The sequence below is a fragment of the Lutra lutra genome, chromosome 7 (genome assembly GCF_902655055.1).
Source record: "Lutra lutra chromosome 7, mLutLut1.2, whole genome shotgun sequence".
Classification (NCBI taxonomy): domain Eukaryota; kingdom Metazoa; phylum Chordata; class Mammalia; order Carnivora; family Mustelidae; genus Lutra; species Lutra lutra.
The window spans coordinates 50,415,026-50,441,720 of record NC_062284.1 but is presented as its reverse complement, the minus strand read 5'-3'; the positions used below and the strand labels follow the sequence as shown (position 1 = coordinate 50,441,720).

Sequence of the window (26,695 nt, the reverse complement as noted above, 5' to 3'; positions counted from 1 at the left end):
TGCCTTTGCTTTCATACGTCACTGGTATCCACTGTCCTTATCTCCAAATCAGCAGTTCCTGATTTGATACCACCAGCCAGACCCTTCCCTGTCCCTCTACCTTTCTCATCTGTTGTAGTCCAGATTTTGTTGGAGAAATAGAAACTAGCTAAAATGGGCCAAGAACTTACTCAGGTTGACTACTATTATGAATGTGTTTGAGCTAGGGGGATGAGAAAATCTATTTTTAACAACCAGCCCAGAATTGAGTTTTATCCCACCCAACCTCCATCACAGTACACATGGAACAGAAGATCCCACTCACTGCTAAGGGTAACCCAGGAAGACAACCAGAGGTGGGTGGCCTCCAGGACTCCAAGAGTAGGAGTTCTGGTGTGCTGAGGAAAAAGGAATTAAATCAGAACTGATTTGGATGTGTTTTTATATTTTTATTTTGAAATGACTATAGAGTCACAGAAAGATGCAAAAATAGTACAGAGAGGTCCCACATACCCTTCATCCCAGTTTCTTTTTTTTTTAGATTTTATTTATTTATTTGACAGAGATTGACCCAGCAAGTGAGGGAACACACAAGCAGGTGGAGTGGGAGTGGGAGAGGGAGAAGCAAGCTTCCCACAGAGCAGGGAGCCTGACACAGAGCTTGATCCCAGGACCCTGGGATCATGTCTTGAGTGGAAGGCAGATGCTTAATGACTGAGCCACCCAGGCACCCCTCCTTTACCCCAGTTTCACCCAATGGTTATGTCTTACATTACTCAGATGTGGTTTTAAAACCTTCCATGACTACAGCCAGGCTCACCTCAGCTCTGTCCTGTCAGCGGCAGATCTTGGATTTGGTGGGGAGATGTATCAGGAGAAGCTTTTGGAAGGAAAGGGATGCAGTAATCTTGGGGAGAACAGGTCAGAGAAGGTAACTTGAAACTCCAGTGAGTCACAGTGAGAAGGGTGGAAGGAAAAAGGGTCAGAGAAAGGAAGACAGGGTGACTACAGGAGGTTGGGAATGTCAGGGAGAGACTACCCTGGGCTCTGTGGTAGAGAAGAAAGGAAAGAACAGGTGATGAGGAGAGAAAAATCAATGATTTCACAGAGAGGAACAGACTGGGAACTGAAAGGCTTTCTGGAGAAGTGAGGCTAGAATGAGTCTAAGGGTCTCAGGGAGGTCCCTGAAGCTAGAGGTACCTACTGTGTAGGTGAGTGAGTGGAGAGTCCCAAGGGAGATGGGGAAAGCTAAGAAGAGAAGGCTGGTGGGGGTGGGGAGTTGAGACATGGAGCTGGGTGCCTGTTGCCATGGTGTGAGCTGAGGCTCTGGGCCTCCATCCAGGATTCAGGATCTGGCCCAGTGGATGGATAGTCACTGCCAACTGGACACAGTCAGCTTCTTGGGTGGGTAAGACTGTCTGTGGGAGAGGGAGGATGGTAGGGGAAGAAAGGAGGTAAACAAGTTGGAAAGAGGCTACAAGGATGTATAACTTTGCATGGTGACTGAAGCTCAAGACATTTGTCCTACCTTCCTTGTCTCTTGGGAGGGGATCCTGCCTGTCTGTGAAGTCAGGAAGGAAGCCTTATACCAGGGATCAGAAGTTCGGGAGTAGGGTCAGGCTTGTGTGTGGTGGCAGTAAGGGGTGGTTCAGAAAGAAAACCTTCCTTTCTTAGTAGAGGCCAATGATGCCTATCGGTTCAGCATCATTCTTCCCAGAACAGAGCAGGTAGAGCCTTTGGTTGGTTAGGGTGTCATTATAGTGGCAGCTCGTGGGCGGTTGTCTAGAGACCAGAGAGCAGATCGTGACAGGGATGGCGTCCTCTGTGAGTGTGCAGTATTCATTGTAATTCTCACAGAAGCTGTCACTGTACTTGCAGAACCCATTGATTTCTCTCCAGGGGGCATGCACCATGTAATGAATTTGGGGGCAATACCAACTCCATTTTCTGCCCCGCACATAGGCCATGAGACCATTACAATAGCCCCGGAAGCCCTTTGGGTAGCTAACCCGGGGATAGTCGATGTGTAACAGGCGGAAGTTCCTGACGGCGATCTGCACCTTGATGTCTTCAACCAGAGCTGGTCCTAGAACAAACTGGAGAAACACAAGCCAAGCCACAGATGGTGCCATTCCTCCTGCTGGTAGAGTGAAGTGGTTAGAAGAAGAGGTGGGTCTAGAGTGGCTAGAGTGCCCCTTCCCAGAGCCTCCAGAATTTCCCCTTCCTTCCCCATGTGCCTTCCCCTATAACCTAACAGCTGGGCTCTACTTCAGAGATCATCCAAACCAGGTCCTAGAGAGAGGAGACACTTACCCAAGTTCACCCAGCTGGCCGGTCACTTTCATCACTCCCCCAACTCCTTTGGTCCACCCCGGGGCCTCAGCTTCACCCAGTCTGTGAACTGTAACACTTACAGAATAAGAAGTCCAACCAGTCCTTGGGTGAGCGACTCTTCCAGATTATCTCTGGCTCTGGTCAAATTTTCTGGTAAAAATTGCAAAGCGGACAGAAGGAACAGGCTGAACTACTATTCTCTGACTGCTCTGGAGAAAGGACAGGAGCTGGGAGACCAGCGGGGCAGGAGCAGGAATTCTTCTTGCCTGAGGCCAAAGGCTGCCCAAAGGTGAGAAGGAACTAAAGAGCTCTCTGGACAAAGACCAGTCTTGGAGGAGGGAGTGTCCCCTGAGTTTGAGGAGCCGCTGTGCTGAGGGGGTTGGATGGGTGGGAGGATAGAGACACTGCTGTCTGGTTTCCTCCTTTCTGCTGTCATCAGAACACTTAGTTCCAGCTCCTTGCCAGAAGGCTCAAAGTTCTTGGGTTTTTCTTTGATGTTTTCTCCAGTCTGTAGGCCATGCTCCTGTGGAAAGGTGAGAAGGAAAGCACTGTCATGTTTCTGAGGAACAAAGTGCTGCTTATTCCTGACCCTCGGAGAACAGAGGGTCTGCCACTCATCCCACTCACCCTTGACCCGGAGGCCACACATGCACACGAGGGCCGCTCACTAGAGTGCTGGCTTGAGAATCAGAGACCTCATTGTGGACCCCCGCAGTCCCCATCATCACCTCCACACTGGTCTCAATCACACTATTAGCCAACTCTCTTACCTACAACCTCAGGCCCTATCAGGGTCCAAGCACTCCCAGAAACCTATGTATGTTGACCCTGAAGCTTCCAATTTATCAGGTGGGATTAGACAGCACAGCCTGAACGTGAGGAAGTGTGGGCCCCCTGAGCCCAGAGGATCAGATTCTTACTGGAGTTTGTCTTAACTCTCTTTGTCAACACTTGCTGCTGCTTGAGAACTAAAGAGCCTGCCAGCCATGGCCCTTGACTTCCACAGGCCTCTCCGCCTCGCCTCCCTGCAGGGTGTTGTCTGGGTGGTGGGCTTCATCGTAGGACAGCCTGCCATCCTTGTCCTGGAGAATGGAGCTCGGAGTTGGAACAAAGACCCCCAAGTGTTCCAAGGCCAATGTGTAGTCTGGGGGTGGTGCAGAGTACTGGAGGCACTGGGGATACTGGTGTTGCTCTTCCTGAGAGCATTAACTGGAGTCCAACACTGAACCCATTCCCCCCACAATTTGCTTCTCTTCCCGTGTTGTCTGTCTCCCATTTCCTTGGTTTACCTATGCAAGAAATCTGTGATCCTAGATCCTTCCCCCTCCCTTACTCCACCTGTGGGGAGGCAGTGGCTGCAAGGTGGCCAAGAGCAAGGCTTCTGAGTCAAACAGACCAGAAATCCTGGCTGAATCCTAGCTCTGCTACTTACAGTCTGTGTATCACCAATGAAAGTTTGCTAAAAAAAATTAATTAATTAATTAAAAAATTAAAAAACACTGTAAGTTGCAGTTTCTTCATCTAGTAATGCGGGCAATATTTTATACATCATAGCAGTATTAGAATTCATTACGATATATATCAAGAGATTTTAGCCCAGTGCCTGGCACCTGGTGAGTACTTAATATGAACATGAGTCCATTAGTCATGTAGCCCTGACATCTAAGACTGTTCCTGAAACTGTCCCTTCCATCCCTGTGTCTTTCCCTGCTCAGGCTCCCCCTTCTCCGCATTAAATGAGCTCCAACTCCAGTAAGGCTCTACACCTCACAGGACAGAAGACTCCCCATGACCCGACCCCCACCATGTCTCCAACTACATCGCCATCCATGACTGTTTCCCCATTTGTGCCACCCTCCACCCCCTCATCCTGGCTTATGCCACCTCCTTTACCCAGGATGCTGTTCCTTACCTCCTACCACTCTTACCCCCATCATCTCCACTGAGCTAGTTCATGTGAAGACTCAACCTGGAAATCCTGTTTAAAAAGCTTCTGCTTGGAAGACCACCCTCTGGGAGGTGTGCACAGCCAAACAAGTGAATGTGAAGCCCACACACAGCCCGGTTGCTCATCTGTATCCTTCAGGCTGGGTCTATAGGCCAACACCGAGTGCGAGACTTGCAAGGAGCTGCCTGAGCCTGGCCGACTCAAGTGTTGGTTTTGAGGAAGTCTACGATTGTTCCCACCTCAAAGCATGCCTCCTCTTGCCTATTTTCTCAAGGCTGCAGCTTCCCTGAAAAGAGGAAGGGGCTTTTCATGAAAGGCTCCTGGTCTTCCTCTTCCTTCATTCGCTCCCCGCCTACCACCTGCACACACAGTTACAGAAATGAAACAGCCCTTCATAGAGGAAAGAGTTCAGGACTTGACATCAGATAACTTACTGAATTTTTGCTTCCTCATCTATGAAATGGGATGAATACTTTCCTTACCTCATGAGGCTGCAAGAAGAAAGTGAGATGGTCAAGATGAACATGGCTTTCAACTATCACACGGTATATAAACAATGTATAACTAGATATGATCTTCTGGGTTCTACACCAACTAGTTTTTTCCCCCGACTCAATACCGGCAAAGCCTCTTTTATTTCCCAGATGATCCGAGTGACCTTCCTCATCCCAGCTCTGCCTCCTCTGACACCTGACTTAAAATTCATCTTCATGAAGCTTTCTATTACTAGCCATGCCCTGTGTCGATTACCTTAAAACATTTTTTTTAATTAATATTTTAAAGTTGTTAAATACCATCTGAAAAGCACTATGACAAATGCTGGGGGCAGTATAAAGGTAAATAAAACAGCTCCAGTCCAGATTACATGTATAATTCAGCAAGAAAGATGCACATATAAGCATATGTTAGAAAGGGCTGAGCATAGGACAAGGAAAGGTGCTCAGTGTGCGACGGGCCTTCAGGTTCCAGACTGCAACTTTGGTGGCCTAGCCTTTAAAATCCTATCTTTGGGGCGCCTGGGTGGCTCAGTGGGTTAAAGCCTCTGCCTTTGGCTTGCCTCATGATCCCAGGGTCCTGGGATGGAGCCCAGCATCATCGGGCTCTCTGCTCAGCAGGGAGCCTGCTTCCCCCTCTCTCTCTGTCTACCTGTGATCTCTGTCTGTCAAATAAATAAGTAAAATGTTTAAAAATAAATAAGTAAAATAAAATCCTATCTTTGATAGGATTTTGATTGATCCATAGCATTGCTGCTTTCATGCTAACATCCTTGTCATGGTTTCATCTGTTCCTGAAGCCTGAGATTTGTAAAATTTGTTGCCTCATTACACTGGGCTTTACAAGAATTACTCTAGAGATGAAGAAGCTAAGTTTGAGAGAGTAGTTTGCTCAAGGTCATATGTTCTCAAAGGGGGCAAGGGTGGGCAATTTGGTCATGTTGGGGTGGTCACAACTGGGAGGGACTACTGGCATCTAGTGGGTAGAGGCCGGGGATGCCATTAAACATCCAACATTGCTCAAGGCAGCTCCGGCAACAAAGAATTATCTAGACCAAATGTAAACAGTGCTGAGGTTGAGAAACCCTGGTCTGGGGCACCTGGCTGGCTCAGTCAGAAGAGCATGCGACTCTTGATCTCAGGGTCTTGAGTTCAAGATCCACGTTGGGTGCAGAGACTACTAAAAAAATAATAAATAAATACACTTTAAAAGAACAAAAAGAAAAGAAACCCTGGTCTAATGAATGAATCAGATTTCCTAACAAAGGCAGAATTACTTATGCCTTATATATTGAAAAGGGTTGGCAAATCTCCAGAACTTAGAAATATTTTTGTTATATTTTACTTTTAGTAGTGATGGTTTTTCTACCAGCAAGAAGAGCACTGAATGTTCACCACTGAAATGAGAGTTTTTGAGTTGTTTTTCTTGTAAGGGTGACCCTCTGCCTGTAGGCCTCTACACATTCTCTCCCTCCTTCCCTCCCCAGTGATAAGCATTTCCAGAACAAATAGCTAACTTTCAGGTGCAGGAGTGATTCCCTGTGATTGAGGGGAACCCCAAGATTTTGCCCGGAGTGAGCTTACCACAATCTCAGCAAGGTCACTTTTTGCCCTGTCCAACCGAAATTGATCCAACCAGCATAGTGTGTCATGGACAGTTCCTGGGCCGTCCTTGAACCCAAAGGATTGCTTCATGCAGCTCAGCCTTCTTGTCATGACTTCACCTCAAGCCCAGGATTGAAGTCCAGGAGCTGCACTGTCAGATCCTCCATTTGCTAACAGTGCTGAGGGTGCTGGTGGTCCCACCAGGGACTGGGATCATTTAGGGGCACAATGAATGCCTTCTAACCCAAAAGTTGAATCAGTTAAGGATCATTTATATGCAAGGCACCAAGCTATCCTGTGGAAAGTGGGAAAGAAGTATAATATAGATGATCCGTGTCTTCTGAAGATTAGTCTAAGTTGAAGGAAAATAATAAATACATTTGAAGAAATAACCAATGATTCAAGACAGAAAATTATACATCTTGAAGACAGAACTGTAGGAATTTAGAGGTGAAGAAATCCCTCTGAATTGGGAGGATTGGAGCAAATTTTCTGTGTGAGGGGCAGGTCATCCTGGGACCTTGGGATGGATCTCAAGGTATGGTTAAGAGTTGAGTAGAGATGAAGAGGATTATGAAAGGTATGCTTAAGAAAATAGAGAAAACCAGCTTGGCTAGAATTGAGGCGCCTCGGTGGAAGAAAAGTCAGAGACAAAGTTCAAAAGATGGGTTTGCCAAATTGTGGCAGACCTTGAATATCAGGCTAAGGAATCTAAATTTTATTCTGTAGATAAAGGGGGAGCTGACAGTGGCTTCTGAGATAGAGTGACTTAATGAGGCCTTTGCCTTTCAACCCCAGAGTAGGTCCCCCTCTCCTACATCCTGGCTTGTCTAAAGGAGTTGGTCTGGGAGCCAAGGATTCCAAACTTCTGTCACTGCCGTCTCCTCCAGACCCGCAGCTGTTCCAGGAAAGGTCATGAGAATTCAAAGCCCCAGAGCAAGTCTCACATCTGACCCCAACTTGCTGTTTGTTTCACTTTCTCTGTCTACAGAAATGAGCCCATTACCTTTATTTATCCTAGGAGCAACAAAATTAGGATAACAGAATTTGGATCTGCTCCTGCTTGGAGGGAAACTCTCATGGGCTTTCCATCGGTATCCAGAGGCTGTGTGGAACTCCGGAAGCGAGAGAGGCTGGCCTCTGAAGGGTGGGCGCCAGTCCAGGCCCGGCCCTCCTCTCAGCCAGCTCCCCTCACCCCTCTCAGTGCAGGCCAGAGGAAGCAGCAGCTGTTGTCCTGTGGGGAAGACAGGCAGAGGTCCACCTGGCGCTGCTGGGATTTTCACAACACCCGCCCCAGTGACTTTAAACTCACACACACGCACACGCACAGGCATGCACGCTTCCATGCATGGTCATGGGAGTAGCCTGGCAGGGATTGGGCCAAGAGCTATGACTATGGCCATAGAACGAGGAGGCGAGCGTAGCTACCTCATCGTCCCAGATAGAGGCTGCTTGTGAGAGGAACTTTCTTCCCTCCCATCCTCTCCCCCCATTTTGTCTTCTTGCTCACCCCTTTCTAATTTTTCTCTTCTCCCCTCTGCCAGACTCTCTGATCAGTCCTTGGCCTGATGCCTGACCTCTTTTGTTCTCCCTAATCTTGTCCCCCGTTCCTCCATCTTTTCCTCTTAGTCCTTACACGGGGTGAAGGAAAACTGGCAAAATTATCCTCCCAAGTGCAAAGTGAAGCGGATCTTGGAATCAAGAGAGTTGGGGCAAATCAATCAATAAACAAAATCACCTGCCTTATCCAAATAACTGAGGCAAAGTAAGGGTTTCAGCTCAAGTTGTAAAGGTCGTAGTTTCAACTCTTTAATTTTTGTATGCAAACCTAAAATTTACTCTCTCTCTCCTTTGGCCTGAGACAGGAGGGTAGTGTTTGACTTCCACACAGCACTCAAGCCGGCTTCTGGAGAATCCGGGGTAATGGGCTTGAAGAGCAAACTAGGATAATTATAATGACAGGAAAACACAAGAGCACAGGGCAGTGCAAGTCGTGGTTTGGAAACATCTCACTCTAGAATAATGAGAAGTGAGGAGTCCTGGCTAAGAATTCAAATGAGCTCCTGGCCTCCCGCTCCCTCCCCTGAGCCGGGCCTCCCGTCCAGGGCAGGACAGGCCTGTGCTTATCCGCATTCTGTCCACAGTCTGCTTTAAACCATGGATTTTATTTCCAAACATTTGCATCTCTACAGCAGCAGAGGCATAATTCTCCATCCTGAAGTCCAAACAGCAGAGATTCAGGCTCCTTAACAAAGCAGCAAATGTTTTTCCCACAGCCAAGGCCTCCCCCAGAAGCTGAGGAGCCAGAGGCCTGTGGGAACTTGCTCCTGGTTCTCTGTCCCCATCTAGCGGTGCTTGCCACCTCCAACATCGTTTTTTCTTCCAAAAATCATACTCCAAACGCCATCTGCTAAAACGATGTCCTCTGGCCTCAAAAACGAACACCTTCTCTTCCTGACTCAAACTTTTGACTTCTGGACCGGAACACAAACTTTACAATCCAGACCACTTTTAAGATTTTTTGTATTTATTTGAGAGAGAGCAAAAACGAGAGAGATCACAGAGGGAGTCTGCTTCTCTCTGCTGAGCGGAGAGCGTGATGACATGGGCGTCCATCCCAGGACCCTGAGATGGTGACCCGAGCCGAACGCAGACATGTAACCGACTGAGCCATCCAGGCGCCCACTCAAGACCATCTCTGTGGCTTTGCTCCAGTTACAATCTACACAACGGCCTTTCATTCCTCTGCTTAGAATGGCCTCCCACCCTCAGGGACCCTCCCCAGTGTGTGCGAAGTCAAAGTCACAGCTCTCCATGATCTGGCCTCTCAGCTCTGTTCAATGTGGACCCTTCTTCCCCACAAGTTCACGTTCTCAAATTCACATCCTTGTCCCAGAAGGGCCCCCTTTAATGTCCCTATTTAAAAATCACTGCCTACCAACCTCCCTCTTTTCCTACCTCTGTCCTTAGCAGTTATCACTTCAAGTAAAGGGTATATTTATTTTTCACTATCTTTCTCCTGGGAACGTAAGCTCCACAAAGGTAGGGATTTTTGTCTCTTTCATTCACTGATCTATCCCAAGCACCTCAGCCCATGATAGGCGCTTGAGAAATATTTGTTTACTGACTGCATAGGTGAACCTAAACCTGGTGTTCTGAGATCACCTATTACTTACAGGTGAATCCTGAAAACAAAAGAACTGTTCATCTCAGTTTTCCAGATCTTCCCACCCACAGAGTATGATACTTCTAATCCTCAGTGTCTCGATTCTTCTGAGTACCATATGCCAAGCTCACTCGAGCCCCCAGAGCAGTGCCAACTCGGGCTCTCCGCACACCTATGACTACTGCAAGGAACAGGGCACACAAGAGCAAGACCTAAGGCAGAATGAAGCAACCACCACCCCCAACAGCATTTCCGAATTTGGACAGTATTTAAGTTTTGCCAATCTCAACGAAGTAGGGAGGAAGAGAGTGAAGGATGAAAGGTGTTGGGAGCCTTCGCCAGGTAAAGCCAGGTGACCCTGCTCAGCCACCTGGTACTCCTGGCACTGAGGAGTGACCAGAGGAGTAAATCACTGCAGAATAGCTGAGGTGGGGTGGTGTTGGGCATCGTGACTGTGATGATTCGTCTGCTTCCCTGTCTTCTCCATCTCCTCCAAAAGATAAGCAGGAAGACCTGATGACAAGAAATCACACCAAGCCATATTCGAGGCTATTCCCTCTGTACCTCAGGTTAGAGAAAAAGCTATTCTTACCACCACAGGGATTGGCTCTTCCCAGAATCATGAACCAGAGATGTCTATAGGAGATAAATGGCAGTTCTCCCTGAAATGCATTTTGGGGTTGACACCTGGGTCCGGTGCTTTAGTAGAGTCACTGAAACCATGTGGCCAGGGGCCAAATCTAGTCTTGGAGTGTGGGGAGTGATGTTTCCTCATTGCTGAACCTGTTCAGGCAGGTACACTAGCTCCATAGGTATCCACTTACTTGGGACATCTAGGTGGAAAGGCACATATGTTTGATTAATTTCTGATCCCCAACTGCACCCCAGTCTGCTCCAAACAGAAGCAACATAGCTCAGGCCATCTCTTAAGGAGTCAAAAGGCAAGTGATCTGAGGCCAGTGGCAGGTAAGGGCATCCTCAGCCCCAGAGCAGGAGCTTCCATACAAGGACTCAGCGAGGAGGTGCAGACTGTGGAGGGACCTGGGTGAGGAGAGAGGACAGAGAAGGGACGGGTTCTGATGCAGGTGAGCGATGTGACAGACAAAGGAGTTGAGGATAAGGACACACATAGGGGAGAGAGGAGAGTGAGGTGGGGGATGGAGACATAGAATGGGGATACAGGGGGACATGGGGTGGTTTCATGGAGAGGATGAGACACAGAGCAAGGGAGAAGGAGACAAGGGGGATGGGGCTTGAAGAAGAAGCGATAGAACAAAGAGTGGGAGACCAAAAGGACAGGATGGGGGAAGACAGGCATATGGGGTGAGGGGGATGTGGTCACAGTGGGTGAGGAGGGCAAACAGAGCAGGAAGAAGGGATGGGACACAGAGGGAGGGGAGAAGGAGACTTAGGGGAGAGAAATGGTGATGAGATAGAACACAGACAGAAAGACTAATTTCTCACCACCTGCTGTCTGATCCCAGCAACCCCAGCCCTCCATCCTGACTGCTTCCCTACAAGAGATGGCAGCCGCCAGAACAGGGTCCTGCCCTCTGCTGCTGCCCTTGCTGCTGTGGCTGTGGGTGCCTAAGGATCCATTCAGGGCCAAGCCCAGCAACATGACCTCGGCTCTGCGGTTTGAAATTCAGCACGTGCAGCCCAGGCCCCAGGGATGCAACACGGTGATGGGCAAGGTCAACAAGTACACAAAACATTGCAAACCCTTCAACACCTTCCTGCATCAAACCTTCTCCAGTGTGGCCACCACATATCACACCCCCATGGTAGCCTGCCAAGAAGGGTCGAAGAAACTGCCACCAGAGCAAAAACCGTGTCTCGCTGAGCACATGTGAGCTCAACTCAAGGAAGTACCCAGGGTGCAAATACAAAGAGAGGAGAGGTTGCTTCTTACATTGTGGCCTGTGACCCTCCTGAGAAAGGGGACTCTAGGAAATTCAAACTGCTTCCTGTGCACTTGGACAAAACCCTTTAGGTTTTCGGCCTTCCTCCCTCTCATGCTACACCTGACTTCCCTCTCTGGGCCTCTAGGCCACTCCTCATATGCCCACAGGTTATCTTCCTCCCATGTCTTAGGGCCCTTCCTAGCTCAGTCTCTTCTAAGAGGGCTGAGTTCCAGAAGAGATGGCCTTTCTTCTTTCTGTGGCTCTTTTCCCAGGAGCTTATACCCCAAGAGAGGGACTGAGCAAGCTAGGAGTATGGGTTCCCTGGTTTATGCCTTGGACCTCTCTCTCCTGACGCATCTTTTCACAGCAGCATGACAAGAGGAGGAAATGAAAGGACAAGGAGGGTATGAAATTTATGGACAGAGCTGTTCCTGTTCCTGAACTAGGAATCTTTTACAACTAACGTGCTGGTGACATGACCTGTGTGTGGAGAGATGGCTGGAAAGAAAGAAAACGAAGTACCACTCCATGTTTATACTATATAAATTTTAGGTTTTTCATGGCATTGCCACATGAGTCCCTTGGGAAATAGACTCAAGAGGGATAATGGACTTTCTTTGGGGGAGGAAATGGAGCTTTCAGAAAGTGCAATTAATTGAAGAGCTTGTCAAATTGGTTAGTAGCAGAACCTGGACTGGAACCTAGGTCTCCTTATTCTAAATACAGAGCACTTTGTGCTTGTCCCTTGGGCTAAAAAGGAGAGACCTAGACAGAGACAAGAGAACTGGGTAAGAGTTCACCCATGAAGAAATGTACCCTGAGAGCTCTGAGGAGCCAGTTGCCCTGTGTCCGCTGCAATCAAGGTCACTAGCCCTCTAGCCAAGAGCTGTTTATGAGGTGTTCCAGGGATCTTAATTCATTCTCTTTCTGCCTCTCTAATTGGCCTCCCCCTTCTCTAGCCCACTGCTCTTCTGACCTGGGCCCCAGGCCTGGCTCTGGCTAGATCCCTTTGGCCTGAAGGCATAGGGTCAGGGGAGTGTCCCAGCTTCATCCCCCTGCTCCAGGATCACATTTCCCTTGACCTTAAGGGACTTCCGTGGCCCGGAGCCTGCTGGTCACAAACAGGCTGGTGGGAGCTGCCAGAGCTTCCTTCCTCTGATAATGATCTGTCCTGCCTCGGTGCTTCCCTGGCTCCCCACTCTGGCAGTCTGCCCAGGCCGGAGGGCTTGAGATGTGGAAATGCCATCTCCTAGTCCCCCTGGGCTGCAGACACCCTTGCTCTGTCTCGAGTGAGTAGAACTGGAGAAGCTATGGCCTTATCTTGGGTCTATTGTGAGGTGCCCACGTCCCAGCCCACCTCCATTGCCCGCAGTCCTGACCATCACTAGCCCCTTCTTTCTTTCCTTTATTTCAGCCCCAGACAAACTGCACGATGCCCCATGCCTGCCCTACTTCAACGTCCAGTTACCTTGGTAGACCTTCCCTTCCGAGTTGGGGCATCTGTTCTCTTTCTGTCCCTCCCGGACACCGCCAGTGCTCCCTTACTCCTTACCAGAGTCAGAGCCAGTTTGGAGCCAGATAAAATTGGGTGTAAATCTTGGTTGGCTCCGTCTTCCCGGCTATGTGACCTGGAGTAAAGGAATGAACCTCTCTGCGGCTGTATTTTCGTACAGTGAAATTGCAGGAGTAATCCCACCTACCCAACAGGATTGCAGGAAGATTTAGAAATGACTTCTATGTAGCCTTAATCAGCCCGTGGCACTGGTGAGCATCTAATAATGATCACTGGTAGCAGCAGATAGTAGTCTAGTCATATTCACCTTGGCAAGCATGCAGATTAAGGCAAATACCCCACTCAGTTTTCCTTGAAGGCTTTCTCCTGCTAGAGTGATGTTCTTGAGTAGGCTAGAGGACAAGTCTGCAAGCAAAGTCCAGCTAGGTGGGCTGGGTGGTTTGAGAGGAGGAGAGAAGGTAGGGAGGGGATGGTCAAAGAAAAAGCCGAACATTGAACAATTCAAGCAGAGTGTGGGGCCAATACATTGATGAGCCTTGAAGTAGAGATGCACTACATACACATGTGGCCAAATGCCAAATGACTGAGTGTAAATCTACATGTCCTATGGTCGTTACACTCTACATTTATCACTCTAAATAGATGGTTTTGACTGAGATGCCTAGAAAAGCAAGATACTTAGGGGTATTGATTTTTCTTTATTCTTTTTATTGTAACTTTTTTTTTTAAGATTTCACTTATTTGACAGAGAGAGAGATCACAAGCAGAGAGAGAGAGAGAGAGAGAGGAGGAAGCAGGCTCCCTGCCTAGCAGAGAGCCCGATGCGGGACTCGATCCCAGAACCCTGAGATCAGGACCCGAGCCGAAGGCAGAGGCTTAACCCACTGAGCCACCCAGGCAGCCCCTTATTGTAACTTTTTATATATTTGTATACACATAAATTGTATAAATTGATATTTATCACATATAAATATAAATTATATATATTGATATTTTTTCTTACGGATATTATGGTTTTGAAGATACCCTCCACACAAAATTTTGAAGTGGCTAAAATGATGCTTTATTGCGTACTCTCAAAACAAGAATTCCCAAATAAAACTTTTTCTTGAAAGATTCATTACCTAAATAATATTAAGTAACTAAAACTTCAGCGTAATTCAAAAGTAATTTGTGGTGATGGAGTTCAGAATAATGGTAGCCTGGGGAGCACTAACTGGGAAGGGGTAAGAGGTAAGCTGGAAATATTCTTTCTTGGTCTGGTTATGTTTATTTTGTCAGAAAACCCCTTTAGCTGTATGCTTAAGGTTTGTGTACTTGACTGTATGTAAGTTATACCTCAAAAAAAAATCCTCCTGAATGTATAGTTCTTAAGAATTATTTTATTTAACATGATAAATCTAAGTATACCAATCAATTCTATAATGACTACGATATCATGGAATCATAGAAGTAAGATATAATCTAATTTCTGTTGTTATGCCTTATAATATTTCTTGAGTGTAATAGTACTTATGCTGTTTATTAAATTGTTAAAATACTTTTGGATCAAAAAGTATATAAGGATCTTTTTAAAGTTATCCAGCTAATACACTATCTCCTACTTTATATTAGGTCAACTAATTTTCCTATTTTATGTGACAATTCTTCATTGTTTTGTATATAATATAGGCTTTGACAACCATTATTATAGCATTTTTCTTTTTCCTTTTTTAAGATTTTATTTATTTATTTGAGAGAGAGAGAGAACATGAACAGGGTGAGGGCCAGAGAGAGAAGCAGACTCCCTGCTGAACAGGGAGAAGCAGGGCTTGATCCTGTATTCCAGGATCATGATCTGAGCCAAAGGCAGACACTTAACTGACTGAGCCACCCAGGTACCCCTAGACAATTTTTCTTAAAATAATAAATGTGCATTTATACTTCTACTGACTGATAGAATTTCAACATTTAAAAAAGTTCATAAGGAAAATTTCACTCTCAGGTTACATCTAGAGTGCTCACTAATATTTGAAAGTGATTCAGATATTAACAATGAATCCAAATGACTTGCCTTGTTCTCATTACTGATGCTTTAACTGATTGACAGTCACCCACTCCTTCACATGACCTTGATCAAAACCAAGTTGACAGGGGCACCTGGGTGGCTCAGTGGTTAAAGCCTCTGCCTTCTGCTCGGGTCATGGTCCCAGGGTCCTGGGATCGAGCCTCACGTCGGGCTCTCTGCTCAGCGGGGAGCCTGCCTCCTCCTCCTCCTCTCTCTCTCTCTGCCTGCCTCTGTGCCTACTTGTGATCTGTCAAATAAATAAAAATCTAAAAAAAAAAAAAAAACCAAGTTGACAGATGCCAAGAATAATGCTGAAATAAGCATTTGGTTATTCAGCTTTCCAAAGGTCAAATATGAGATCCAAAGTGAATAACAGGCTTGGGACAATTACCAGGGCTGGCTGAAGCTTGATGTATTCCTACCTGAAACTTGAAGGATGGGGAAAGGAGGCTGATTAGTTACTAAACACTTCTGTTTCTGGGGGTAGGAGTTGGAGAGGGGAGGAGGGTGTGCAGGGGAACATGCCCAGCCTTGTGTAGGTTCCTTTAAAGAAAATTGTTTCAACCTGGACCTAAGGAGCAGTATGGGGCGCCTGGATGGCTCAGTCGGTTAAGTGTCTGACTCTCGATTTCTTCTCAGGTCATGATCTCAGAGTCTTGAGAAGGAGCCCCATGTCAGGCGCTGGGCTCTGCTCTGGGCATGGAACCTGCTTAAGATTCTCTCTCTTCCTCTCCCTCTGCCCCACCCACCTGCTCACTTGTGTGTGCTCTGTCTTGAAAGAAAGAAAGAAAGAAAGAAAGAAAGAAAGAAAGAAAGAAAGAAAAGAAATGGAGTCCAGTAAAGAAAATAACGCAAGAACTGGTACTAGAGCTCACTCAACTTCCTATAAGAGAGAACCAAGGTACATTAGGTAGGAGACTCTTTTACATGACCCTGGTTTCCCAAAGTCTCCATACTCTGAAGCAAATAACCCATAGACAAGAAGGCCAGTTGAATCAATGTGAGAAGTGTCCCGATCTCAAGGGCAGAACATGGGAAGAGGAAATGCCCTTGAGATGAGGACCTTTCTCCACACATTGATTCATAGTGTCAATGACCCTATTGATAGTATCCATGGCTCTAGGAGATAACCCCAGTGCTATGGCAGCAAAAAAACATACCAATAGCAATAACATCCAGGGACCCTTTCCTTTGAGAGAACCTTGGCCCATTCTATGCTCCTGCATGACTGAGCTTCCAAAAGGACTTTGAAGATTTTTTATTTTCTCTTTTATTTTATTTTATTTTTTATTTTTCATGATTTTCTCTTTTATAGGTCTTCACCTACCCCTATCCCACCATGGAAGGTAGAAAAAGAGCAGGTACAGCTCTTGCCAGGATGTTTGCCTGTGCTGGGCTCCAAAGCAGTCAGGCTGGGAGCACCATGACACCACAGGAGCATGAGAAAACATCACTAATAGGGCTATGGAACATAATAGAACTATGAAGCCCATAGTTCCCAAGAGCAGAACTAAAGAAAGATGTCTACCCATAAATACACATTATGATGGAAAATCCTCATTTATATAAAGGTAACCTACTTCATAGGAGTATCAGGTAGATTAAATGTGACAATATATTTTAAGCACTTAGTACAGTGGCTGGCCTATAGGAAAAGTTCAAGAGGTGTAATCATTTATATTTATTGCTGCGGTGTCAAATGTCAAGTGACCAAACCTGTGATGGATGGAACAGGACTGATTTCCGTGACAGAAGAACAAAGGATTTAAACAGAGGCCAAACTCCTCCTTAGCCTCCCTTTGCCAAAAGTAGTCCCTAGCCAAGAGTGGATAAAGTAAGGCTCAAGGTCAGACAAAAAGGACAATATGCATTATCGCTCTAGGTAAAGTAATTTGGAGTGGGGTGGGGGTAGGGGGCAAGCTCCAATTGGAGCGAAAAAGGGGGGGCATTAAATTGAGTATTTCTGGGGCACCTGGGTGGCTCAGTGGGTTAAAGCCTCTGCCTTCGGCTCAGGTCATGGTCCTGGTGTCCTGGGATCGAGCCCCACATCGGGCTCTCTGCTCTGCGGGGAGCCTGCTTCCACCTCTCTCTCTGTCTGCCTCTCTGCCTACTTGTGATCTCTGTCTGTCAAATAAATAAATAAAATCTTTAAAAAAAAATTGAGTATTTCTGTTCAGACTAGTTAAGGGTTGTTTTTTTTCCCCCCAGCTCTACCCTCCATGAATCAAAAGATGTAAAAAGAAGGCAGAGGATTTAGGGCCACTAATGTTTGAGGGTGTCCTCTACTCCAGCTCCTCTTTAAAGGGTTCATGTATCACAGCAATTAATGGCGAGAGGGCTCTAGTGACATTTCCAACTTCCCCTCCTGACATCTAAGTCCGTCCTCAGGTGACCTTACTATGCCCTTGCCTCCATCGTGAACCCTCACATCCTTCCCACTCCCAGATTCAGCTCCCTTTCCTACTTTGTCTTCCATCACTCAAAATTGCCACCAGGGCCCATGGCTCATGGTCCTTCCCTGCTTTCCAGTGGACTGCTTGCAGTGGGAAAACATCATAGCTGTCGCTTTCAGTGGTCTTCACATAGAAACTTAGTTGAGCTTACACATTTAAAGCATAAACTGACTTGGTATAAATTAATACAAACTCCTGCTCAGGCTGTGGCATCTAGCACAACACAGATCTACACGTCTATAAAGCTTTAGGCTCTTTCGGCAGATATTCATAAAATTAAAATGTTACAAGAGATTATATCCACTGACCTCAGAAGTCATCTAGTCCAGCCTTCCCCATTTTGCAAATGAGAAAAATAATACCCAGAGGACTTGAACATCTTGTCCAAGATCACATGGCTAGTTTAAGTAAGTACTCGGGCTTCTTGAACCAGTCCAGTGATATTTCCAAACTGGAGTTCTAATTAATTATCCCAGATGGATCTTAGACATTTCCCAAAGTCAAATTCACTGTCCGTGGTCTGGCAAATCAATCTGCAAATGGGTAGATTCCCAGACTTGAGAGAAAAGCATGTTCATCCAAAAGAGAGCTTAGTGTCCGTAATCCCAGTGTGTTTACGTTTCTGCCTCTCACCCATGGATCACATCCCCTTCACCTGAATGTTCATATTGTGTCAGTGAGATGGGAACAAAACAGTACCCAAGGACTTGGTTACAAACCAGTCAAGTATGTCCTTGGGCCATACCACTGGCTGTTGGAGACATGAATAAGAGCATGCGGCAAGAACAAAGGTCTTCACTTTCCATCTGCTTTTTGGAGCCAGTAGGAAAACATTTGGCAGACCTCCAGGTGGGCCTGAGACATCCCAAAACATTTTGTCATTGGTAAGGGTCACTATTCTTTACCTTCAAAGTTGGTGCATCCACGGCTGAGTTCTCATGGTCAATTAGACACAGAGCAATGTGTCTCAGACTTTTCCCTGAAGAGCTAGTAATGGCAAAGGAAATTTCATTCAAATACCTCAAGTCTTGCCCAGCAAACATGAACCCTCTCTGAAGCCTCCTTCTTTCACTTAACTAATATTTTAAAATAGCCATGTGCATAGATGTCTTATATGTTATCTTAAATTTTCATTTGTGGGTAATAAGAGATCAAAGCTAATTTCCTGGTTTGGATGGTTGTGCTGTGCTGATGTAGGCAAGGAAACTTGTAATTAGGAAATACTCACTTTGGTATTAAGGGGTAATGGAACATCATGTCTGTAACCTATTCTCAAATAGTTCAGAAATGTTAATAATTGGGGAATCTGGTCAGAGCATATAGGGGAGCTCTGTGTACTTTTTCTGAAACTTACTTATAAATTTGAGATTACTTTAAAGCAAAAACATTTTAAATTGTAAAAAATAATCTGTAATTTATTTGAATTTTTCAATATATTCCATCATACAGTTTTATTTTATGTAAAAATAATGTTTTAAATTACTTCCCCTTCCCTCCCCCAAATAACTTCAGGAAAACTGGGAAAGAAGACAGTTATCTTATGTGTCTTTGTATACCCCTCATATGTCTGCATTCAGTCAAAGGTAGGAGTACACTAGCCTTAACGGGGTTTTCCTTAACTTGCTCTTCATGGGTCTGAGTCTCTGACCAGTATTTCTCTTCAAGAACTGGGTAAGGAAGATAAGATAGTATGGGGTTAGGGCAGTAGGAAGGTCCTTCACGTGCTAAAAATAAATAAATAAATAAATAAAAGAGAGGCAGAGAAAAAATATACATAAGGCATTTAGAACAGTGACTAGAACCCATAAACCCCTCAGTAAATATTAGCTATGATCATTTCTATCACTGTTGTTTTTATCACCCCTGGGAGATCCAAATGCTGCACACAGGCTTGTAATAAGTCAAAGACCACAAAACACATGTGAGCAGAACCCCCTGCTTCAGCTCTGGTTGGGCTGAAGATTACATGCTCTGTTTCCTGAGGACAGATCCTATACTCAAGAGCAAGGGAGACAGTCCAACTGCTGAGGCAAGATTGTGGTGGAATGGGCTCCTTGAGAAGACCCCAAAGAGCTACACAGTAAAGAGAAAATGGACCTGGCAGGGGACAGGGTCAGCCACTGGGAACAGAGTGATACTTTTTAGAAGGAATATGGCAATGAATTTCTTGTAACAGAACTCTGAGACTCAGAGTTCAGAAACCAGGATCCAAGATATGTCATGGCCATGGGTCTTCAGAGCCAAGGACCCCTCTTGGATGAGAATCTCTCTTGGAGAGATTCCCTATTGGAAGCTTCTGACAAAACCCCTGCCTCTGTGAGACCAACCACCCCCAGCCTGGTGGTTGTTGACTCATCACCAAGGTCCTGGATCCTAGTAAAGAGACAAAGAAGTATAGTCAGAAGAGCTGGGCATGGTAGGCTTGTTCTTCCAGAGCTGCTCAAGAGCAGGACGCTGCCCTGAAGCCTCACCCTTCTTGTTCACCTTTGGGCTTTTCTAGCCTGAGCTAGAAAATCGTCCAGTTCCCTGGACGATCAGTTGGTTTACACTATTCTGTTCCTTTGTCTCTTCTCTCTCTCGCAAGGATATCATTATACATACTCAGGACATACATCACTGGGAAGCTCAACATGCACAATCTCATCTCATTTTTGAATCAGCACCGCAGCAAGTTTGCACGGCTGGAGCTGATCAAAGGCCGGGGCGGCGGGGATCACTGCCAGGAATAAGTGCTCCTCCTGTCACCTGTCCTGGCTCCAGGTGGTCCACCATGGATGTGTCAAGCTGTTGGGCAGAAAGTTAGCTAAAAAGCTATGTGGAGCCCAGAGACACAACTGTCAGCAACCACTTGCCTCCAGCAGCTGATGTTCTACCATCATCGGGCTTCCCTCTGGGTAGATTTTATTTCAAGCCTTCTGCATCCCAGCTTGTCTCCACCTTGGCGCCTCCGGACGGCGGCAGCAGCAGTTCCTCTCACACCCTGTCTCGAAGAACTTATCAGAGCATGTCGCTTCCAGTTCAGTAGTCACCATGGATCCTCCCATTGCTCTCCACTGAGCGACCAGGAAGCACTTCTGGACAGGCTCACACAGGACCCAAGCAAAGGATAAAAAAATGCATATGCCATGTTCCCCTTAGCCACTCCTAGTGGCCCCGGCCCCTCCTGCACCTCCTCACTCCTCCAGAACCCCCTTCTTCCTGGAGACTCTGCCTCTCGCCACCAGAAGGACGTTCAGAGGGGGAAGCCTGATGACCCATCCTGAGGGTGGCACTTGTAGGTCAAGGACTTTCTTCATGCTGCTGCTGTCCTTCATGCCCACCACCCAGACAGACTTCTGTGGCACTCTCACCCACCCTTCCTCGAAGATCCAGAAAACACTAGTCTTTAGGGGATCGTCACTGATTCTCTGCGTTTCCTCCTTTGAGCTACCTCAGGGTCTAACTGTGCAGTTTCTTCTTACGTTCTAGTCTGGCTGTGAGCACTTGGATGTTTCTTCTTGTTTCATAGAGTCTTAGTACCAGGAGCATTTTAGAAGTTATACAACTGTTACACATCCTTGTGTTACAAACAACGAGGATTCTGAGAGGCAGCACAGTCACTGAGTGTCCCCTCTGGGCTAGAGAAGCACAAGACGACCTGATTCCTGTCCCACGAGTTTTCCATCCAGTTGGGAAGACTGGACACACATGTAAGAATCAAATAACAAAGCAAGGAAGCACACATCTAAAAACCCAAATGAGTGGTACCAGGAAGTAATGCTGAAGGACGTGAGGTTCAGGAGGGATTAGCCCAGGGTAGATTTGACTGGAAGGGTTCACCCATGTGATCAAGCTGAGCTCTGAAAGATGAATAACATTTGAGGGAGGGCTCTCAGGGAAGGAAAAACAAAAAACAAACAAACAAACAACAACAACAACAAACAGAAGTGCAGTTGAAAAGAGCGAAACATGCCCAGTAGACAAAAGGAAGACCAATCCATTAGAATAGAATTTAGTCACCAGGTGACTCTTAGCCCATAAGGTAACATCAATAAACGGGTAAACAATATGGCAGAAAGGAACAACATAACTTTGGAACCAGACCTATGTCATTTTCAATCCCACTTAATAAATCTGTAACCTTAACCTCTCCAAGCCTCTGTTTCCTTTTCTGTAAAAGGGGGAGGGGGGGTAATAACATGGACCACATAAATGCTTTGCAGATAAAATTTTATACAAAGTACAATGCCTTGGTACACAGTAAACACTTATTTAAATTTTTATTTATTTGGGGACACCTGGGTGGCTCAGTGGGTTAAGCCTCTGCCTTTGGCTCAGGTCATGATCTCAGGGTCCTGGGATCAAGCCCCACATCAGGCTCTCTGCTCATCAGGGAGCCTGTCCGCCCCCCCCCCCCCCCGCAACCGCCTGCTGTTCTGCCTACTTGTGATCTCTCTCTCTCTGTCAAATAAATAAATAAAATCTTTTTAAAAAAAGAAAAAAATTATTTATTTGAGAGAGAGAGTGCACACACTCATGAGTATGGGGAGGGGCAGAGAGAGAGAGAATCTCAAGCAGCCTCCACACTAAGCACAGATCCTGATGCAGGGGTCATCCCAGGACCCCAAGATCATGACTTGAGCTGAAATCAAGAGTCATACACTTAACCGACTGAACCACCCAGGTGCCCCAGTAAATGCTTTTTAAAATGATAGCTAGAATTCTTAACAATGTACTTATCGCTGTGCCAAGCAGACCTTCATGAAATTGTGGTTAGTAGTGTCTCTTTCCTTCTGCTGGTGTGGTACAGCCTGTGCTGACTGGACCCACAAGTAGGGCCGTGTTTAGTACCACTATACCATGCTTGACACCATAACACTCCATCACACTGAATATATTTAATATACATATTCCTCATTCAGTATCATTCTTGCCAAAGTGTATCTGAAATTATATTTAAAGCTTTACATCTGAAATTGACTACAAATACTTTGCAATTGGTACTGCTCCTTCTGCAATTATAGTACTTGAGAATTCTTATAAAATGAGAATATCTAACCTAAGATTGTTTTGCAATGTAATAAACTTTTTATGAGTGCCAAATTTCAAAATAAATTAAGTCAACTTTGTTACTGTGATAACAGGTAAGTGCATATTTTACAGTTGATTTTGGAAGTTGACTTTTCCTGTTTTGGAGAGAATGTAGTTTTCTTCCTGGTCTTCAATAGCATAGGCCCTTGAAAACCTCCCAAACCCTAGGCACTGAGCCTCTGGTGCTTAATGGGTAAAAGGGCCCTGAGACTGTGGCAGTTGGGAAGAGTTATGATGATGACTAGGACCAAACACATGATCGAAGGAACCCCTTTCCCAGGCCTGCCTGAGTGGGGTTGGCCAGCTGCAGGCTCAGCATCTACCTGAGTTAAAGCATATTTGCAACTTAATTGGATTCAGAGCTTGCAAAATCTGTGGTCAGTTATCTCAGTCAGCATGGAAAGTTCATGCCAGTCCTTGGCTCGCCCCCCTCCCCGATCCCTCTCATCCCCACCCTCATTCCAAAGCCCAGAGGTTTGGGTCTGCAACTGTTAATGAATAATCACTTGGTGATCCTCCCAAACCCATGGGAGAAGCTCAGCTGAGGGCCTGCAAAAGAGAAATGACTTCTGGATAAATAAGTATATATTTGCTCCCTGGGGCCCAAGTCAACTGTTGGCTGGATAATGTTCTCCTGGGCTCAAAAATCAATGTTTTGTGAGCTTTGAGGGGAGGAACACATGAAGAGATCCCTGCCGTGGAAAAGGTGAGCTTCGTTGGTGAACCAGGCTCCACCTCGGTGGCAGAGGGACAAAAATTTCAGCAGTTTACCCTCTGGCAACGCAGGTCCTAGGAGCCTCTGTGATTTGTGCCACTTTGAGGAGCATTTTATCTCAAAGGCAATGAAGTGATAAGTGTGTAAGTGATAAGCTGTAGCCCAGACCAAGTGTGCCAACTGCAGTCATTTGCTTTGTCCCTTGACGATTGTTACAATATCCCCTCACTGCCAGTCCTGTAATTTACTAAATATATACGTAGAGCGGTCTTTTGGGCATCTGACTCTTGGTTTCCGCTCAGGTCATGATCTCAGGGTGGTGAGGCTGAGCCCCACGTGGGGCTCTGCCCAGGGTATGGAGTGTGCTTGGGACTCTCTCTGCCCCACCTCTCAAATAAATAAATAAATATTTAAAAGATATATACAGAGAGAATATTTATATCGATATATAAATAAATCTTTATATAAATATATAAATAAATCTTTAAAAGACATACATATATCTATATATGTAAATTCTTCGGTATTTTAAAAATTTTTTTAAGTTTTATTTATTTATTTTAAGTAATTTCTACACCCAACGTGGGGCTTGATCTCATGACCCTGAGATCATGACCCTGAGATCATGACCTGAGCCAAAGGCAGATGCTTAACTAGTTGAGCCATTCAGGCACCCATTTTATTTTTTAATTATGATAGTTTTTAAGTAATCCCTACATTCAACGTGGGGCTCGAACTCACAACCCTGAGATCAAGTCGCATGGTCCATAGACTGAGCCAGCCAGGAGCCCCAGTATCATCCAGTTTTTAAAAATTCTATCCAGATATTGTTTGCAGCTGAAGACTCAGCCTGAGATCTGTGGTCTCTATTGGAAAGGGGGAGAAAGAATTTACCTCCTTACTCTAAAAGACTTCCTCCTAAATGTTATCACAAGATCAGAAGAGAATTACTGAAGGCAATGTTCATGCACCATCCAAGACCACAAACAGAGACCTCACTGTGTGCTCTCCCTATGGGAACCATTTTCTTCCTCCCTTTTCAGCCTGGCACCACACCAAAGGGGTGGGTTAAAGTCAGAAAGCTCTTGGCCCCAGCTTTGCCATTCATAGGTGGCCTCTTTCACAAACTCCAGCTCCTTCAACTGGAGGGAGTTGATTAGGATATGTCTAAGGACTCTTCCAACTCTGACACTCTATCATTCCAAGACTTTCTTCAACAGGGCAAATGGCCACAGAAAGAACCCAACGCACCATGGGGCTTGGCCAGCTGGAACAGGGGCTCCTTTACTGGAAGTGACTGTTTCTCTAGCTTGGGTGAGAAACTAGGCCACAGAACAGGAAGAAATAAGCTTCATTCCACCACCTTAACACTGACTCAGGAACACCTGAACTAGCCTGGGAGAGTGAAGTACGGACCCTTAGACCATTTTCCTTTCGAGATTTGTTTCCCCTATGATCTGACTCTCAGTGCTTGAAACAAGAAACCTGGGAGTGTGGAAAGAACACAGGGCGTTGGAAACCGAGAGGTGTTGATTAAAATCCTCTTTCTGCCTCTCTTTAACTGTGGGGTGATAGGCAATTTCCTTAACTTTTCTGAGTCTCAGTTTGGTCATATGTTAAAAAATGTAATCATACTTGCCTCATAAAACTCTTATGAGAGATAAACAATGTACGTATTTATTGTAGGGCATAAAAAGGCACATTATCTTCTGGGACTGAACCATAAAACGTCAGTGGTGTTCTTAAATGTCTGAGGCCATGGAGGCCCTGCATAATTGCCTTAGGGTACGAAATTCTTGGAGGGGCAAACAGGGTTCCCCCCATGGTGTCACACTTTTCCCCTGTGCCATTGCTCCCCTACGAGAGAGAGCAGCCGCCAGAGCAGGATCCCGCCCTCTGCCGCTGCCCCTGCTGCTCGGGCTGTGGGTGCCTGAGGTCCCAGCCAGGGCCAAGCTCAGTCACAAGACCTCAGCTTTGAGGTTTGAGACTCAGCACAGAAAGTGCAACCCAGGCCCCATGGATGCAACACAGTGACGGGAAAGGTCAACAAGTCTGCAAGAAGGGCTATGAGAACTGCCACCTGGGCCAAGGGCTTGTGTCCTTACTCACATGTGAGCTCATCTCAGGGAGGTGTCCAGACCGCTCCAGCAGCTGGCCACTCCTTCCACCATGGCCTGTGTCCCACCACACCACAAGGATGGCCTGGTTCCAGCTGGTAACAATGGTCCCTGTGCCCATGGTAATACTATCTAAAGCCAGGTGTCCCCCCACCATCCCCACCCCAAGCTCTGCAGACTCCAGACATGGCTGCTGAATTCCCTCCCTTGAGTTCTCAACTAATCCTTCCCCTCTTTGCCAATACCACTTCCCTCCCACACACCCAATTTCACATACTCTTAATTCCATAGGGGGTTTTATGGATGCTCCAAGTGATGAGGAAAGAGGAGACATTCTCTTTAGCCCTTCATTGTTGCTTGTCTTGCTTTCTGAGTTTGGTACCATGAAGATCTCAGCAAAGGTGGACCTAGGTTTTGTGGGCCTTAAGGTGTGCATGATTTTGGAGACCCTCTTTAAAAAAAAGGAATATAAAATGGCAAATGCCAACCAAGTCAGGGCCTTGGGACGGCTGTGTTTGGACACTTTAGAGGGATCCAGGCAGGGAAGATTATTTAAGGAAGAAAGGCAGGAAGATCTGCCTGGGTTCCCTGTACCGGCCCAAGGTGTCTGGTTTTCATGCAATAAAAGACTCTGTTCTTCCCCCTCCACGCCCCCCCCCCGAGTGTGTGTTAACTATCCCGGGGGAAGTATGGAGGTTTGGAAACCCCATCTTACCTGTTAGTCATCAGCTTCTCCTGTTCTGCAGGAGGGAAGGAGGGCAGCACCTTGAACAGGCGTGGGCTTGGAGGCACAGCAGGGTCAGCCTCCCACCCACTTGAGAACTGCCTGGTGGTCCCATCTCACTTAGGGGAGAGGAAGGGGAGGAAGAGCAGGTTGTGCCCCCAGACGCCAGTCAGATCTGAGGCCTGACCCCCACCCCTTTGTCTGTCCTCATGCTTCCTTGATACGACCCAGAGCAGGAACCTCAGCGTTCTGAAGTGAGTCTCTCTCCCTTGGGAATTTCAGAATCAGGACCTTCCCAGAATGTTGATCTGGTCCTAATTCGTGCTTCTCGAACTATGAGGAAGGAGGAGTTTTGTGTGCAGTCTGCCGCAGACCCACGCTTTCACAAAATACAAAAAAAGTGAATTACTAGAAAAATAAAATAGAACATATATGTGTAGAAAACACAAGGCCGAATTTCTTATCATTAGATTCAATTAGCATAAAATTACTCTATCAAATTGGCATAAAAGTGTCTCGATGCTTCCTCTCAATTTCTCTACCTTTCCTGTGAGACACTCAGAGAAAAACATACACATATTATACACATATGGGCACATAAATACTGACATGAGACACACACATCC

At 46.3% G+C, this 26,695-nt stretch overlaps 2 protein-coding genes across 3 annotated transcripts; one reads left to right on the top strand and one right to left on the bottom strand.

The window, feature by feature from the left end:
* Positions 1-636: 636 nt before the first annotated feature.
* RNASE13 (ribonuclease A family member 13 (inactive)) lies at positions 637-26,679 on the bottom strand. 2 transcript variants are annotated; one of them, XM_047739160.1, is made up of 2 exons: positions 2,394-2,399; positions 637-2,119 (listed from the first exon to the last, which is right to left on the bottom strand). In XM_047739160.1, the coding sequence occupies exon 2, from the start codon at positions 2,109-2,111 to the stop codon at positions 1,650-1,652; it is 462 nt and encodes a 153-aa protein (XP_047595116.1). In that variant the 5' UTR covers positions 2,112-2,119; positions 2,394-2,399; the 3' UTR covers positions 637-1,649. The 2 variants fall into 2 exon arrangements, 1 of the variants encoding a protein (XP_047595116.1); XR_007128947.1 differs by lacking the exons at positions 637-2,119; positions 2,394-2,399 and adding exons at positions 18,994-21,282; positions 26,061-26,679.
* Positions 11,050-11,519, top strand: RNASE7 (ribonuclease A family member 7). The gene is given in 3 exon segments (XM_047739159.1): positions 11,050-11,334; positions 11,336-11,427; positions 11,429-11,519. Coding segments are annotated over 3 exon segments (468 nt in total).
* Positions 26,680-26,695: the final 16 nt, after the last annotated feature.

What these genes read in the sequence shown, in the direction of transcription:
- RNASE13 (XM_047739160.1), bottom strand. Translation starts at nt 2,111, where the DNA reads ATGGCACCATCTGTGGCTTGGCTTGTGTTTCTCCAGTTTGTTCTAGGA.